The sequence below is a fragment of the Aotus nancymaae genome, unplaced genomic scaffold (genome assembly GCF_030222135.1).
Source record: "Aotus nancymaae isolate 86718 unplaced genomic scaffold, 86718_ANA_hifiasm-v0.15.2.pri h1tg000067l, whole genome shotgun sequence".
Classification (NCBI taxonomy): domain Eukaryota; kingdom Metazoa; phylum Chordata; class Mammalia; order Primates; family Aotidae; genus Aotus; species Aotus nancymaae.
Window position 1 is genome coordinate 24,025,046 of NW_026988482.1, and position 15,094 is coordinate 24,040,139.

The 15,094-nt window shown below is 52.0% G+C and overlaps 1 protein-coding gene across 1 annotated transcript; it reads right to left on the bottom strand.

Moving 5' to 3' along the window:
* Positions 1-589: 589 nt before the first annotated feature.
* CCDC71 (coiled-coil domain containing 71) lies at positions 590-9,066 on the bottom strand. The gene is made up of 2 exons (XM_012467712.3): positions 8,986-9,066; positions 590-7,001 (listed from the first exon to the last, which is right to left on the bottom strand). The coding sequence occupies exon 2, from the start codon at positions 6,947-6,949 to the stop codon at positions 5,558-5,560; it is 1,392 nt and encodes a 463-aa protein (XP_012323135.1). The 5' UTR covers positions 6,950-7,001; positions 8,986-9,066; the 3' UTR covers positions 590-5,557.
* Between the last annotated feature and the right edge of the window lie 6,028 nt (positions 9,067-15,094).

The following is a 15,094-nucleotide window of genomic DNA, read 5'->3' on the forward strand; positions in this document are numbered from 1 at the left end:
GGCGGATCACGAGGTCAAGAGATCGAGACCATCCTGGTCAACATGGTGAAACCCCGTCTCTACTAAAAATACAAAAAAAATTAGCTGGGCATGGTGGCACGTGCCTGTAATCCCAGCTACTCAGGAGGCTGAGGTCGGAGAATTGCCTGAACCCAGGAGGCAGAAGTTGCGATGAGCCAAGATCGTGCCATTGCACTCCAGCCTGGGTAACAAGAGCGAAACTCCGTCTCAAAAAAAAAAAAAAAGCAAGAGTTGCAATTCTCATCTCTGATAAAACAGACTTTAAAGCAACAAAGACCGAAAGAGGCAAAGAAGGCCATTACATAATGATAAAAGGATCAATGCAACAAGAAGAGCTAACGATCCTAAATATATATGCACCCAATACAGGAACATCCAGACACATAAGGCAAGATCTTAATGACTTACGAAGAGACTTAGACTCCCACACAATAATAGTGGGAGACTTTAACACCACATTGTCAATATTAGATCAACGAGATAGAAAATTAACAAGGATATCCAGGACTTGAACTCAGACCTGGAATAAGTAAACTTAATAAACATTTACAGAACTCTCCACCCCAAATCCACAAAACATACATTTATTCTTCTTAGTATCACATCACACCTATTCTAAAAGTGATCACATAATTGGAAGTAAATCACTCCTCAGCAATTGCATAGCATTTCACAGGTTTAAATGAAATATTGGTTGGCTGTTTGTTTGTTATTTTCCCCCCTTATTCCTTCCTGTCTCCATTGTTAAACATAATTATTAGCATAAAAGAGGTTTTTAATATCCATTTTTAGACTGCATTCTAGCCTGGGCAATAGAGCAAGATTCCAGTTCTCTCTCCCTCTTTCTCTTCCTCTTTCTTTCTCTCTTTCATTCTTTTTTTCTTTCTTTCTCTTTCAAAAAAAAAAAACAAAAAAGTTAAAAGGTAAAAAAAATTTAATAGAGAAAAGCTTATCAAATACGGATATAAAGGAAATATTTTTGCACAGCTGTACATGTGTTTTAAGCTAAGTGTTATAAAAGCTGTAAAAAGTTAAAAGTCTGTAAAGTAAAAAAAACTTCAGTAAGGTTACTATTGAAGAAGGAAAAAGTTTGTTTTTATAAATTTAGTGTAGCCCAAGTGTACAGTGTTCATAATCTACAGGAGTGTACAGTAATGTCTTGGGTCTTCACATTCACTCACCACTCCTCACTGACTCACCCAGAGCAACCTCCAGTCCTGCAAGCTCCATTCATGGTTAAGTGCCCTATACAGGTATACCATTTCTCATCTTTTATACCATATTTTTACTGTACCTTTTCTATGTTTAGATACACAAATACTTACCACTGTGTTACAATTGCCTACAGTTTTCAGTACAGTCACATGCTGTACAGGTTTTAGCCTAGGAGCCATAGGCTATACCAGATAGTCTAGAAGTATACTAAGCTATACCATGTAAGTACACTCTAGATGTCTGCACAACCATGAAATTACATAATGACACATTTCTCACAATGTATCCCCCATCATTAAACAATGCATGGCAACAGATGGATTATTTAACCGTCTTCTGACTTTATGTCTGCTCCAAGAAGGTAGATAACTTTCTGTCTGCTTCCCATCAAACACTGCCCAGAAGATGCCTGACAGAGGGTGCAGCTCAATGGGTGATTGTTAAATGAACACATGGATAAAGGAATGGGTCCATGGCTCCTCTCCCTGCTCCACACTTTAGGTTGGTTACTAAGCTGAGACTACCTCCTGTATCTTTCCTCTGCAGGACTCCCCTCTTTTCTGGTCAAAGGAGAAAACAACAGCAGCTTGCAGACCTACCATGAGGGCTCAATGTAGGCAGCTGGTAATAATTGCAGTTAGGGGGGCAGGGAGTGCCCAGTGGGTGTAGAGAAAAACCTAGTTTGGCATTTGTCCTGTGCTGGTACTCTCCTGGCCTGATTCTGGGTTCTCCTACTAGGTTATTTGGCTCTCTTATCCTTTAATAAAAGACTTCTTTACAAGGAAGGTGTTACATCCAGAGATACCTTGGTGCCACCTAGAGGCAGCTGCAGGGACAAAGGGCAGAGGCCAGGGTCATGAATGGATTTGGAGGGGCAATGACAGGTAGACCATGATAGGGGCAGTGATGGGGGCCCACAAAGGGAAGAGTTATGAGGGGCAGTGATTGAAGCGGAGATGGGGAACAGGTATGAGGAAATGAGGAACCATGATGGAGCCTTACAAAGGGATTCAATGATGGGGACAGAGACAGGGGACAAATGGAGACTGTTCCCCACACCAGTCCCAATACACTGGCTACAAGTATGGGGCACAGTGATGAGGCATAAATGGGAGGCCACAAAAAGAACCATGATGGGGCAGGGCTGAGGAATGGCCTTGGGAGACTGAGCTGGCTTGCCGACTTGCCCTGTACCACCAGCAACCACTCAAGGCAGGGCCTCTTTCCCCCGTATCTGCAAGCTCTGTCCTGACACACAGAGGGTACAGGATTGCCTCTGGGGATGATTACCCTGAATCTCAGAGTTGTTTGGGTCCTCCACTGGAATGGCTGGGCCCAAAACTTTGAAAATTACCTGGGAGAAAGAGGCAGGTTTGAGCCTCTTATTTCACTCCAGGGTCCAACCTCCCTTTCCCTGGGCCTGACCTTGCTCTCAGTGGAAGGCTTGATGTCTGAGTAATGCCAGTCACAGATGAGGTCACTGACTCGATGGCTAGGGGCAGGAGGGATCCCAAGAAAGAGGCTTGGGCAGTTGTAGGCAAAGTATCTATACCTGTGTCAAGAGTGGCATGGTCCACTGAGTGCTCAAGGAGCACAGCTGCTGGGGGGAATGTCTGAGGACAGGAGGGCCCTTGAGTCACCAGGGGCAAGCATCACTAGTGGCCATCAAGTAGGGAAGCACAAGGTCAGCACTTGCTAAGCAAGCCTTTAGGCTGGGGCATTGGGTCACCTGGAAAGTCTTGAGATGGGTGAAGTAGAAGGCACCCTCTAGGTCCAGCTGGATGGTGACATTTTCAACACCTGCAGCCACAGGGCTAGTCAGTGACCAGGCCCTGGCCCCAGCCCCCACACATGGGCACACTGCACCCTCACTACTCTGTGTCTACCAGGCCTTGTTGCCACCACAGCCACTCTGGGAGGTCACATTATATTAATGTCACGGCCTCCCTGGCCACAAGAGTCATAGAAGCAATTCTGAGTCCTGGGCTATGACTCAAGGAAACTGACTAGAGAGATTAATGATCAGACTTCTACTCTTGAAATTTCACAGCACAGGCCTCTCCCTCCAGCTCCCAGCAATGACCCAGACCCCCAACAGGGCTGAACCAGCCCAAAACACCCAAAGAAACCAGTCTCCAGATCCCTCACCTGCAGGTGACTGTCAATGAAGCAGCGTTCAGGTCCTACTGGATGAAGTTTGAAGGCTCTGGCTCTGGCCCCAGCCAACAACCAGGTTGCTGATGCAGCCAGGTGGGGAAAGGGCATCTGGCACTCCCTGGGAAACTGTTCTAGGAGGGGCAGGATCTGACTAGAGATCCTAGGAATACCCACCCCCTCTCACCCCACGTCATAGGGAACCTTGATTTCTTTTTTCTTATTTTTGAGACAGAGTCTCAAAAAAAAAGCTGCACGATCTCAGCTCACTGCAAAACTCTGCCTCGCAGGTTCAAGTGATCTTCCAGCGTCAGCCTCCCAAGTAGCTGGGACTATAGGCATGTGCCATCATGCCCTGCTAATTTTTGTATTTTAGTAGAGACGGGGTTTCACCATGTTGGACAGGCTGGTCTCAAACTTCTGACCTCAATTGACCCACCTGCCTCGGCCTCCCAAAGTGCTGGGATTACAGGCATGAGCCACTGTGCTTGGTTGTGCTTGGTCATGAACCCTGATTTCTCCTTCCCCTCTGGCTGGCTGTCTTGGAAATAGCTGACCCCTCACCCACTGGTGGCAGCAGCAGCAGCAGAACTGGAAGTGGGGGGCCCAACCCAGCTGGGAGTCCTGGGTGCTGGGAGCTGGAATCAGGCCTGAGAGGGAAGACGCTTAGTGAGCCCCAAGCTGGGCTCCCCTGAGGAGCTGTGTGTGGCTCTCAGGTCATTTCCCATATTCACATCATGAATGAAGGAGTTGTCAGAGGCAAGTAGCATGCAGGGTCGTGGGGCAACAGAACAGCTGGGAGCAAGGTCCCAGAGCTTGGGAAACTGAGGACACACCCAGGGGAAGCATGGCAATAGCAGCCACAAGATGCAGAAGGGGCAGGAGGGCACCAAGCAGCACACAGCTTCTCCACAGGTCCACTGCCCAGGGCAGCTGGCAGCTTGTGGGGCCCACACAAATCCAGACACAGAAAACCTCTCTCACTCAAATGATGCCCCTACCCCAGGGAGGGGAATGTGTGCCCTCCCTGCCCACCCCAGCCACTGCCATTCAGTCTGGGCAGCCAGTGATGGACTTTAGATGGGCAAGACACTCACCTCCTTCAGGACCCAGTCCCCCCTCTAAAGCAGGAAGGGTGACAATGTATTTTAACCCATGTTGGAGGGCATGTTGAGGCTGGACCTGGGAGTAGAGTGAGCACTTCAAATCCAGGTAGAAAGCACTGCTAATGAGGCAGTCAGAAAAACCTCACCTAACCAAGGAGAAAACTCTTTGGTCATCGAGGGAAGGCTCTGTGGTCCTGACTCAACCCCCAGTACCTTGACACCAATCGACATTGAGGACAGTTACTCTCTCCCAGAGCAGAGGGGGAGAGGCACCTCAACTCTTTTAGGCCTGGTCCCACACCAGAAAAGCCCAGGCCAAGCTCCAAGATTTTAGCCAGGCTCTCTGCCTGGCCCCTAGGGAAAAGTACCACAAAGGTTCCATTTCAGTGCCTAAAAACCCACCAGCTGCAAGGTTCCCCATGGAACTGCCTACTGTGTGGGGCCTGACTGGATCACAAACCAGAGCAGCCTCAAAGGGAAGTGTCTTACTCCACAGTGGTTCTGCTCCTGCCTTCAGGGGATGCCTTTCACACAATCACAGAAGCCAATTTCCCCTCTCTCCAGAGGGGCCCAGGAGCTGCCTCCTCCCACAACTCCCAGAAATAGGGCTACCTATTCCTGGGACCACTTTCCTTCTATCTTCAAACTGGCCAATTTCCCCTCCTCTCTCCAGAGGGGCCCAAGAGCTGCCTATTTCTGGGACCACTTTCCCTGTATCTTCAAACTGGCCCGCCGGCAGCCACACACACAAAAAAGACCATGGAGGGTGGGCAGGGAGACTGGAAGGTGGAAAGGTATAAAACGTGATAGATGGAACAGTGGACATACAACTTGAATAACAAGTCACAGTGCATCGCGCCATGAAAACACCCCGCCCGCCCACCCACCCCACCCTATCCCACCCACATCCTCCAGTTTCTAAAAGGAGGCTGGTGGTCACCAAGGCCCTGGAGAGGTATCCAGAGTCCTCAAGATTGTGGAGTCCATGGGCATAGCACACTGTGCCACTGGTCACATAGACAGCTGGGCTCAGTTTCCCCAAACATTGCTTTGTGAAGCAATCAGAGTGCTGAATATGGCAGCAACGGCTGGAGCCGTATTACAGGAGACAGGTTCACACGGAGAATCCGCTGAGCCCGCTGCCGCACCTCATCATCCGAGGACCGCCTATCTACCTTTATGGCACGGAACTTTAGCAGCTTTGCTGTTCCAGGCCCTAGCCATGCCTTAGGAGATCGGGGCCCAAGCCGTGTTCTCTTCTTGGGAGGAAGATCTTTTGCCTCCTCAGCCCTCTTTCTCTTCTGTCCAACAGTCTCAGCGCGGCTTTTCTGGCCCTTCCTTGTAGTTCTGGCCTGAGCAGACCCCTTTGGCCTGCCCCTGCCCCTGGGCTGGGTCTGAGCCACCTTGGCCTGTGCTGCCTTGGTTTTAGCCTTGGCCAGTGCTGCCATGGCTTTGGCCTTGGCCCTGACTCGTGCTGCCTTGGCTTTGGCCTTGGCCTTGACCAGTGCTGCCTTGGCCCTAGCCTGGGCCTTGGCAGCCTTGGTCTGTGTTCGTGCCACCTTGGCTTGGGCACAAGCAGCTTTGGCCAGTGTTCGAGCTGCCTTGGCCTGGGCTGTTTCGGTGCCCAGGGCAGAGCCCTCTTTCATTCGCCGGACACTGAGGGACCCAGTGGCTCTGCTGGTTTTGCTCTGGGGCCCAGAGCCTCGTCGGGGTCCAGCCCCAGGACCTTTGCGAGTCAGACACTTAGGGCCCTTGCTTGTGTTTTTTCTGGGAGCTTTGGGCCGGGGGTTCCCTGGACCCTTCCCTGAACTTTTCCGCAGTTTCAGAGGAGAGTCTGCAAGTGAGAGTTGCAGTGACTGTGCCTTGTGCTTGGCACCCAAGCAGGGCATGGGAGTCTTGAGTGGAACCAGGGCCTCAAGGACAACAGAGAGCCGCATGGCGGGGTAGACACCTGGATAAAGGTGGGTAGGGAAGCCCACTGCTGCACCCCGGGCATGGCTGGCACTTGATTGCTTCAGAGAGCTCAGCAGCAGGTTGGTGGTAGCATGCTTGGCAAGGGCTGGTGTGGATGCTTTGGCCAGCCTGCCAGATAGCGGCATGGGAAGCAGTGTGGCCCGACCGGCGGGCAACCGCATGGCAGTTCGGGGAGCACTGGCTGGAGGTGATGTGGCAGTTGGGTTGGGGGCACGAGCTTGCAGTTTCGTCTGGCTTGGGGGATTAGCTGTGCATGAACTATAGCCATAGACATCACCACTGCGCAGAATGGTAGGTTGGAAGCCATCATCTCGCAGGCCCTGCAGGAAGGCCACAAGCTGGGCCTCTGTGGCACTGAGATCCTGGCTCATGGGATTAAAGACAAGCAGCGCCTCTTCCAGGGCCTTCTTCCCTGCCGTGGAGATGCGTGACCAGGAGTGCACAGCTTTTTCCTCCACATGCTGAACCACCACACTCATGGCATTAGGCACTGCAGATCTGCCTGGGTATCCGCAAACCAGCACTTGGTACCTCCAAGACAAGAGGAAAAGAGTCAATAAGAATGGCACTAAGACAGGGAGCCAGAACACGCAGACAGGTCAATCAGTGCCCCAATCTCAATGACATTGAGGAATCTGGCCAGAGTGAGACCCTTCCTGGTGTAAAACCCTAGTCTCCTGATCCTCTAACATGCTGGGGTGGGAGGAGTGGGTAAGGGTCAAGCTTCTTCACGATATATGCTCACAAACACCTCAGAGCCATCAACCTGCTGCTGGGTCCCTGAAAAGATTTGAGACTGGTACATTTTAACTAAACTCTGTATTTTCTGAGGCCAGAAACCTAGCATTACTCAGCTCTGGGAATACACAGGCAATATCCCTGTCCTCAAGGAACCCATTAAGATTCTTGGGAGTGAATGTTGGCACCCAGCTCAGTTTCCCAATGGGTCAGGGAAGGATTCCTGGGAGAGGCAACACCTAGCTAGGATACAAGTGATGAATGAAAAAGGACCAGATGGAAATGGAGCAAAAAGGAGAATAGCTAATACAATGGCTCATAAGTGAGAAAGAGTTAGGCATACTTGGTGTGGGATCTGGGGTCTAGGTGGAAAAACAGGTGAGGATAGAACAACATAGAGCCTTGAATGTTAGCCAAAGGGCCCAGACTTACACCCACTACCCATGCCCATCTGTTTCTCCAGCTGCTGTTATTCAGGTGTGGAGCTGGAGTGGGGTGGGAGAATTTCCCTGCCCACCAGAAGTTCTGTTTACAGAGTCTCCAGACAGGCTACTCAGCAACCCATTTTCTAGCTCCAGAGGCATGGAGACCAAATCCAGGGAAAGAGTCAGAGTTTCTTCAACAGAAACTAAAACGCTGATGAGTAGCAGGTGCTACTGACATCTCTCTAGACGACCAGGAAGACAGAGGACCAGGCTGCCAGACCAAGAACCCAAGGTCTAAGGGCAGTAGGAGCCAAAGGCTGCAAGTAGGATGGTGATTCAAGGGGGCATTAGCGGTATGAACTGTCCTACCTAAGACTTGGAAGGTCACAGACCTCAGTACAGCACAGATGGAGGTGACTAAGAACACCCAACTAGTCCCAGACTTCTTTGAAGAAGCTGTGGCCATCAATCATAACTAACATGTAATACCCAACTCAACACAGAGGGCTCCCAGAAGCAGGAGGCAGCTCCCCGGCAGCACCAGAGCATTAAAAGATCAACCGGGATCAGGCAGGTCCCTGGGGCCATGAGGCCTGTCTGTGTAGTTTCTTCCCACCGCTCTAATGTAGCAGATGAAGTCTTCAGAATACCCTGGAGGAAATGCCCTGGGGCTCTTTGTTTGGAAACATTATTGGATCCTCAGGTGTCTTGGGCACTTCCCCTCCCCAGAGACTGTTCTCCAAGCACAATCCTTGCACATAACTTTAGTTCTTTATTAATTTTTTTTGAGGAGGTGTAGTTCCCAGAGCTGTGAACTGTGGAATAGAGAGGGACCTATTTCCCACCCTCACACACCACCGACGCCAAGTATTTGGGGTGACCTGGGGGCTCTTCCACCCAGGTTAGGCTGGGCTCTTGGGAGGGGTTTTCTGGGCCTTCGAGAAGCTTCAGAAACAGAGGCTGCTGCCCGGCCCCCGACTTCCCTTCACACGTGCCCCCGGGGGAGGGCAGGGGAAGTCGACGGAAGATAGGGGGTGGGAGAGGCGCCATACAGCCGGACCGGGAGCAGGGGCATATCGGGGCCCTCAGGCTGGGAGTCTGCGTCCTTAGGGCGCAAACCGCGAGATGCGGGTGATGGATGCAGCGAAATGTACAGGGTGAACGGTGCTAGCCCGACCGGGACCGCGCAGCCCCAGGGTGGGGTCGCTGGGCGCGGGGTGGGGGTGGGGTGGGCGTCTCGGCCAGGCCGGCGGAGGACGCGGGTCCGGGAAGAGTCAGCCGCTTGCCTGTCCGCCCTGCCGCCTCGCGGGCCGCCCCTCCGCGGCGCGGCTAGGCCCGCGGCTCCAACCTACCGGCGCCGCCACGGGGACCCAAGATGCGCCTCTGCGCCGCCTCCGCTGCTCCAACATGGCCGCCCGCTGCGCGCCGGAAGTGCACTGAGCTTCCGCTTCCGGGACCCAGCCCGCCCTAGTGACCCTTGAACTCCGAGACCCCATTTCCCCACAACGTCTGGGGGCGGAGCAGATTGGGTACCAAGGAGGACTGCCTGGAGGTGGTGGCCGCGGTGACCGCTCCAAACCCGTTCGGTCCTGTGCAGAAGCCTGAAGAATAGAGGTGCCTTCTGAAGCGGCCCCAGGCTAGGACTTACTGGAGCCTCGCTAAGACTGGATTAGGGGTCATCTGGCACCTTTTCTGAGGGGACCTGGTGGTGCATTGACATCTAGGAGGGGCTCCTGGCAAGGTTCAGGCCATCTTCCACCCTCTGATCTTCCTTTATCCACTAACAAGGCCCAGTTCAGTTCCAGACAGCTGACCAGGGGGTCAAAGAGGAATGCCTCCTGACAGGGAGTCGTAGGGGAACTCCTTTGTTTTGCAGTAAGGGTATCTCTTCCGAGGAGAGAAGGCCTTCCTCTCTTCCTGAGAATAGGACCCATAGCGTATGGCATGAAAGGCTGGTGTGCACGTGATCACAAATGCTGCACGCAAGCCCAAGTGCACATTGTGTCTGGGAGCTCCAGTATACCACTGTGGCCCTGAATGTACTTGCCCAGGCATGTGGGAACAGGTGTAGCAAGGAGACACTGGCCCAGCCTCAGCCCCTCAATGGCAGGGAGTTCTGCCTCCAGCCTTAACACTGCCCAGAACCCTTTCCCTTTTGCCTAGGAGTCTGGGACCTCAGTCTTTTTACCTGTGCCCTTGGGCTAGTTAGTCCAGGGGTGGTAGTTATAGGACCCACTGTACAAGCAGCACCAGAGTAGAGAACACAGGTCAAAATCAACCCTAGGGATCTGTGACTTCAATGAGAGATCAGAATGGTCTCCACAGCTCTGACTAAAGGTCCCATTAGTCAGAGGTTCCCAAGTCCAGGTTGGGAGCCATCCTGGGAGCCTGGGTTTCATAGATGAGGTAATGGGGGCATCTGCACTTGTGTCAGAGCCTGAGCCAGGAAGCAGAAATACTGTTACAACTCTTGGACCCTGACCCTTGCAGTGGGACCTTATTTGGTAGTTGGAGTCAGGTGGAAGCCTATTGGCAATCACAAGAGGGTGGCGGGATGCTTCATTTAGGGACTGGATACTAGCCCTTCTTCCTGCCCATGTGACCCCAGGATCCTCTGGTTGCTCTGTATTTCCCATGCTTATACAGAATGGTCCAGGCACTCCTAAAGACAAGTGCCTACTCCACCCAGAAGTGCCATAGGCTTCACCTTAGCTTCCCAGGGCCTTGGCACTGATGGTGAGGTTCTCAGTGCCTTAAGTGTAGCCAAGGTATCCAGCAGGAATTGCAAAATCTCCTGTTCATCTGGGGTCAGTGCTTCTAGCCTTTTGTCCTGATAGAGAGAAAGAAAAAATGGGGTCCCAAGGGCCAGGGTCTCATGGGGTGCAGTCAGGAAGCCCCGCCTTGACGATCCCAGTCCCCAACTGTGGGTGAGTTCCATCTCTGGCCCTGTCCATGGTTGAAGATTGATTGTTCACTCTCAGGACCGATTTAACCAGTTGTCTTTTACAGCTTCTTCAAAGCCAGCAGTGTTGGCCTCCTGTGTGCAGGTGAGCTGTAGGGTCCAGCCCTACAGGGTTCTGTGAGCGTCTCCCTGCTGGTGCAGAGATGAGAAATTATAGAAATAAAAGACACAAGACACAGAGATAGAGAAAAGAGAGTTTGGGCCTGGGGGTCCACCCTTTGGTTAGCAGTCCAGCAGTGGCCCTGAGTGTCTGCAAATCTGGGGCAGGGTAGATAGGGCGTGGCAGTGATAGGGTCAAGTATATCACGTGTCATGCAGGTAGGGGTCAGGAATTTTCAGCAGCTGAGATGAGGTAAGGAGTATAATGCGTCAGCACTTTTTCCATACTTGTCACAAAGACATTAAGAGTTGCGTTACTTTTACTGATTAATTCTTTTTATTTATTTATTTTTATTTATTTTTTTTTTATTTTGAGACGGAGTTTCGCTCTTGTTACCCAGGCTGGAGTGCAATGGCGCGATCTCAGCTCACCACAACCTCCGCCTCCTGGGTTCAGGCAATTCTTCTGCCTCAGCCTCCTGAGTAGCTGGGATTACAGGCACACGCCACCATGCCCAGCTAATTTTTTGTATTTTTAGTAGAGATGGGGTTTCACCATGTTGACCAGGATGGTCTCGATCTCTTGACCTCATGATCCACCCGCCTCAGCCTCCCAAAGTGCTGGGATTACAGGCGTGAGCCACCGCGCCCGGCTACTGATTAATTCTTACAAGAAAAAAGGAACCAGGTGGAGAAGCGGATCATAGTCTGCGGGCCCACCTGACAGCGTCAGGCCTACCACAAGAGCTTGGAGAAGTGGAGTTTTCTCCTAACTCCTCCGAGGAAGGCGACACCTCAGCTATTTTGGATGTCTCCTTCCCTAGCTGGCTAAACAGCGGGCGCTTTTGCCGCTTAGCCAAGGCACCCTCCAGCAGCCCTTATGAGGGCGTGACAGAGGACTTAAAGCATCTTGCCTTAGAGTCATTCATTTCACAATGTCGCCCCAGGTTCACACTTCCAACCTGAGAGGCATTAGTAAAAGAATTAAGATCACCTATGAATAATAACTACTAATTTCTAGTTAACTTTCTTCTTCATTATTTATATGGAGATAAGCAGAGGCTTTTGGCTCCAGCGTCAGCACTTATGGGATCTCCCCTGTACAGTGAGCCATGATTGTGTAAACAGAAACCCCTTCCATGGAGAGTGAGAGCCCATCCTCCAGGGATGGCACCAGTGCGGGCATATCCAGACCCCTCTCTGGTGATGTTCAGCTCAGAAGTTAGGGCAAATGGAGAACCAGGAAGGGTAGATTTATCCTCTGGCTGTGTTGTGTCCCTTCTAGACATGAGAACTGGGGAAATGATAGAGATTAGGGCTAAGGATCATGGGGTACCTAGCTCCATTCGGGCGTGGTAGGGCTGAACTTTTTGCCTCCTGGTGCCAAGTATGTCCTAGATGGAATTCTTTGAGAGCACTCATCAGAGTGCAGTCTGACTTGACTTGGACTCTAGTGGATGCTGAGCCTACAGGCATAACTTGGATCAGACAGGATGAGATGGAAGAGAACAGAGGGTGATCCTAGGATCCAATCATTGCTTTCCATTTGGCAACTTATATGGTGGTTCTTCTGTTTGTTTGTTTTTTTTGAGAGACAGAGTCTCGCCCTGTCTCTCAGGCTGTAGTGCAGTGGTTCAATCTCAGCTCACTGCAATCTCTGCCTTCTTGGTTCAAGCAATTCTCCTGCCTCAGCCTCCCGAGTAGCTGGGACTACAGGCATGTACCACCACATCCAGCTAATTTTTTTTTTTTGTATTTTTAGTAGAGATGGGGTTTCACCATGTTGGCCAGGATGGTCTTGATCTCCTGACCTCATGATACACCCACCTTGGCCTCCCAAAGTGCTGGGATTACAGGCGTGAGCCACTGTGCCCAGCCTTTTTTTTTGAGATGGAGTCTCACTCTGTTGCCCAGGCTGGAGTGCAGTGGCGCGATCTCAGCTCACTGCAACCTCCACCTCCTGGGTTCAAGTGATTCTCCTACCTCAGCCTCCGGAGTAGCTGGGACTACAGGCACTCACCACCATGCCCAGCTAATTTTTGTATTGTTAGTAGAGGTGGGGTTTCACCATGTTGCCCTGGCCGGTCTCAAGCTCCTGGCCTCAAATGATCCACAACCTTGATCTCCCAAAGTGCTGCAATTACAGGCATGAGTCATTGTGTGCAGGCAATTTTTTGTAATTTTAGTAGAGCCGAGGTTTCACTCCTAACCTCAGGTGACCTGCCCTCCTCAGCCTCCCAAAGTGCTAGTATTACAGGTGTGAGCCACCCCCTTCCCCAGCCTTATATGGTTCTCTATGGATCCTGGACCCACCTCTATCTGAGCAGAGAGACTTGATGGAGATCTAGATGTGAATGAAGGCATGGCCTAGAAGGGATTGCCCCAAGAGAAAATATGTGTGCCAGGGAGAAAAGCCAGGGTTGAATCTTGAGGAGCCAATTCCTGGTGATGGAGAAGAAGCAGAGCCTAGAAAAGATTCTGAGAGGCAGGACAAGCAGCAGGAGGAAGTTGAGGTCACAAGGGGCAAAACTTTGAAGATGCTAGCAAGATTTAGTTAAGACAAGGACCAAGGACCACAGGCAGATAAAATTTTAGCTATATGGTATTCCATGATGACTTTTTCAAGAGCAATTTTGGGGGAGGAGTGGCAGCACACTGAGGTGGCAAGTAGCAAGGATATGGAGCTTGTGAGGACAAATGGTTTCAAGAATTTGGAGGGAAGGAAGGGGAGACAAGAGGGACCTGGGGTGTTGGGAGGTATCTAAAGGGAAGTGGCTTGTAAGTGCTTAATTGCTGGAAAGGAGGAGGAAGGAGCTTGGAAAGGGAACGGTAGCAAATGTGAAGGGGTCTGCAGGGCAGTGTGAGCCTCCTGGAAACCTACCGGCAATCACAAGAGGGTGGCACCAGGGCTCCAAGTGAGGGCACTGAAGAGCAAGTCCAAGTTGAAGTGGGACAAGGAAGGTTGAGGTCTTCAAGTCAGGGTCTGTGCAGTCTGTAACAAGCCTTGGCACCACCATTTCTGTGCAGGCCCTCTGAATCCAACTGACAGCCCCTGAAAGGGGCAAAGGCTCTCTTCCCCGGTCGTGGGGAAGGGTCTACCCATAGACTTCTGGGAAGGCCAGCTGTGAGGTAGGCCAGGGATTTAATAGGTAATGCCCCCAAACAGCTCTCAACTCATGATTAATGGAGATTTGAGAATGAGTACCTCAGTTCCCCTTGCTCTTGGGGGCAGCAGTAATGTAAGGCCTATGTTCTACACTGGCTCCCAGAATTCCCAGCAGGATTTGGTCCCAATTGCCCACAGTGGTAACTTGCTTGATGACACTTCCTTTATTGGCTGCTTTCCTTGTCTCCTTGCCACTGCTGGTGTTTCTTGGCCTCACCTCCCATACTAACTATATGCATGTATATCTTTGTTTCCAGGTCTGCTTTGGGGAAACTAAGACAAACACTGTCCATGAAAGGGGGACAAGGCAGTGAGCAGACACAGACAACTGCAAGGATCTCTTCCCACAGGTACCACTGACCTGTACAAATGGGCCCCCAGCTTGAAGACTCAGCTAACACTCTGCTCAGAAAATAGGCAGGGCCAAGATCTGGGCCTGAGGTTAGGTGGGCCTGTCACACCATTTTGTTCTTGCTTGACCCCAGAGTTGGTTAGAGGCAAGCCCAGGATCCTAAAGATGGCTAGTTATAATGCACGTTGGGTCCTGAAGTAGCCCAGGTCTCTCAGGCCCTACAGGATAAAGCCAGAGTGACCCACTTGGGAGGTCCCCTGGCCTCTGACTCTTCTAGCACATCCTCTGCTCAGTGTCACTCCCTCCAAGAATTCTCCCCATCCAGGTTTGTAGAACGGCCAGTACCTTCTGTTCCTCCACCCCTGCTAGCCTCAGTGTACACTGTAAGACCTATTCCTGCTTTATGCCAGGGTAAGGGCGACCCAGGCTGTCCCCACAAGGCAGAGGCCCAGGCCATGCCCTCAGTGGCCTCCAGGGGGCGCCGCCACGAAGCCTGACATTGGGCTCCCGGGAGCTCAGCGGAGGTGGGCTGGCGCCTGCCGCACAAGCCCTCGGGTTCGGCTGGCCTGCTCTACAGCCTGTGCCCCCCAGGGTGGGTCCGGCTCAGAACTGCCCCTCGACATACACGTGTTGTGTTGCTCGCCGCTGCCTCATTTCTACTCCTGCCCGAGGTCGGACACCAAATCCTGGCAGGCCCAGTGTCCACGTGTCTATTTGTCTGTCCGTTTCCATGTGGCCGTGGGTCGGCGCGCGCCCCACTCCAGCTGCGGCATGTGCAGGGTTAAGGCGGGAGGAGGTTTCCCTGAGTCGGAGGGGGAGGGGGGCGAGGGGCGGACCTGGCCCAGCCCCGCCCCGCGTCGGAGCAGTGCCGGAGCCCCGCCG

Excerpts from the sequence above, each read along its gene's own strand:
- CCDC71 (XM_012467712.3), bottom strand. The coding sequence starts at position 6,949 with ATGAGTGTGGTGGTTCAGCATGTGGAGGAAAAAGCTGTGCACTCCTGG.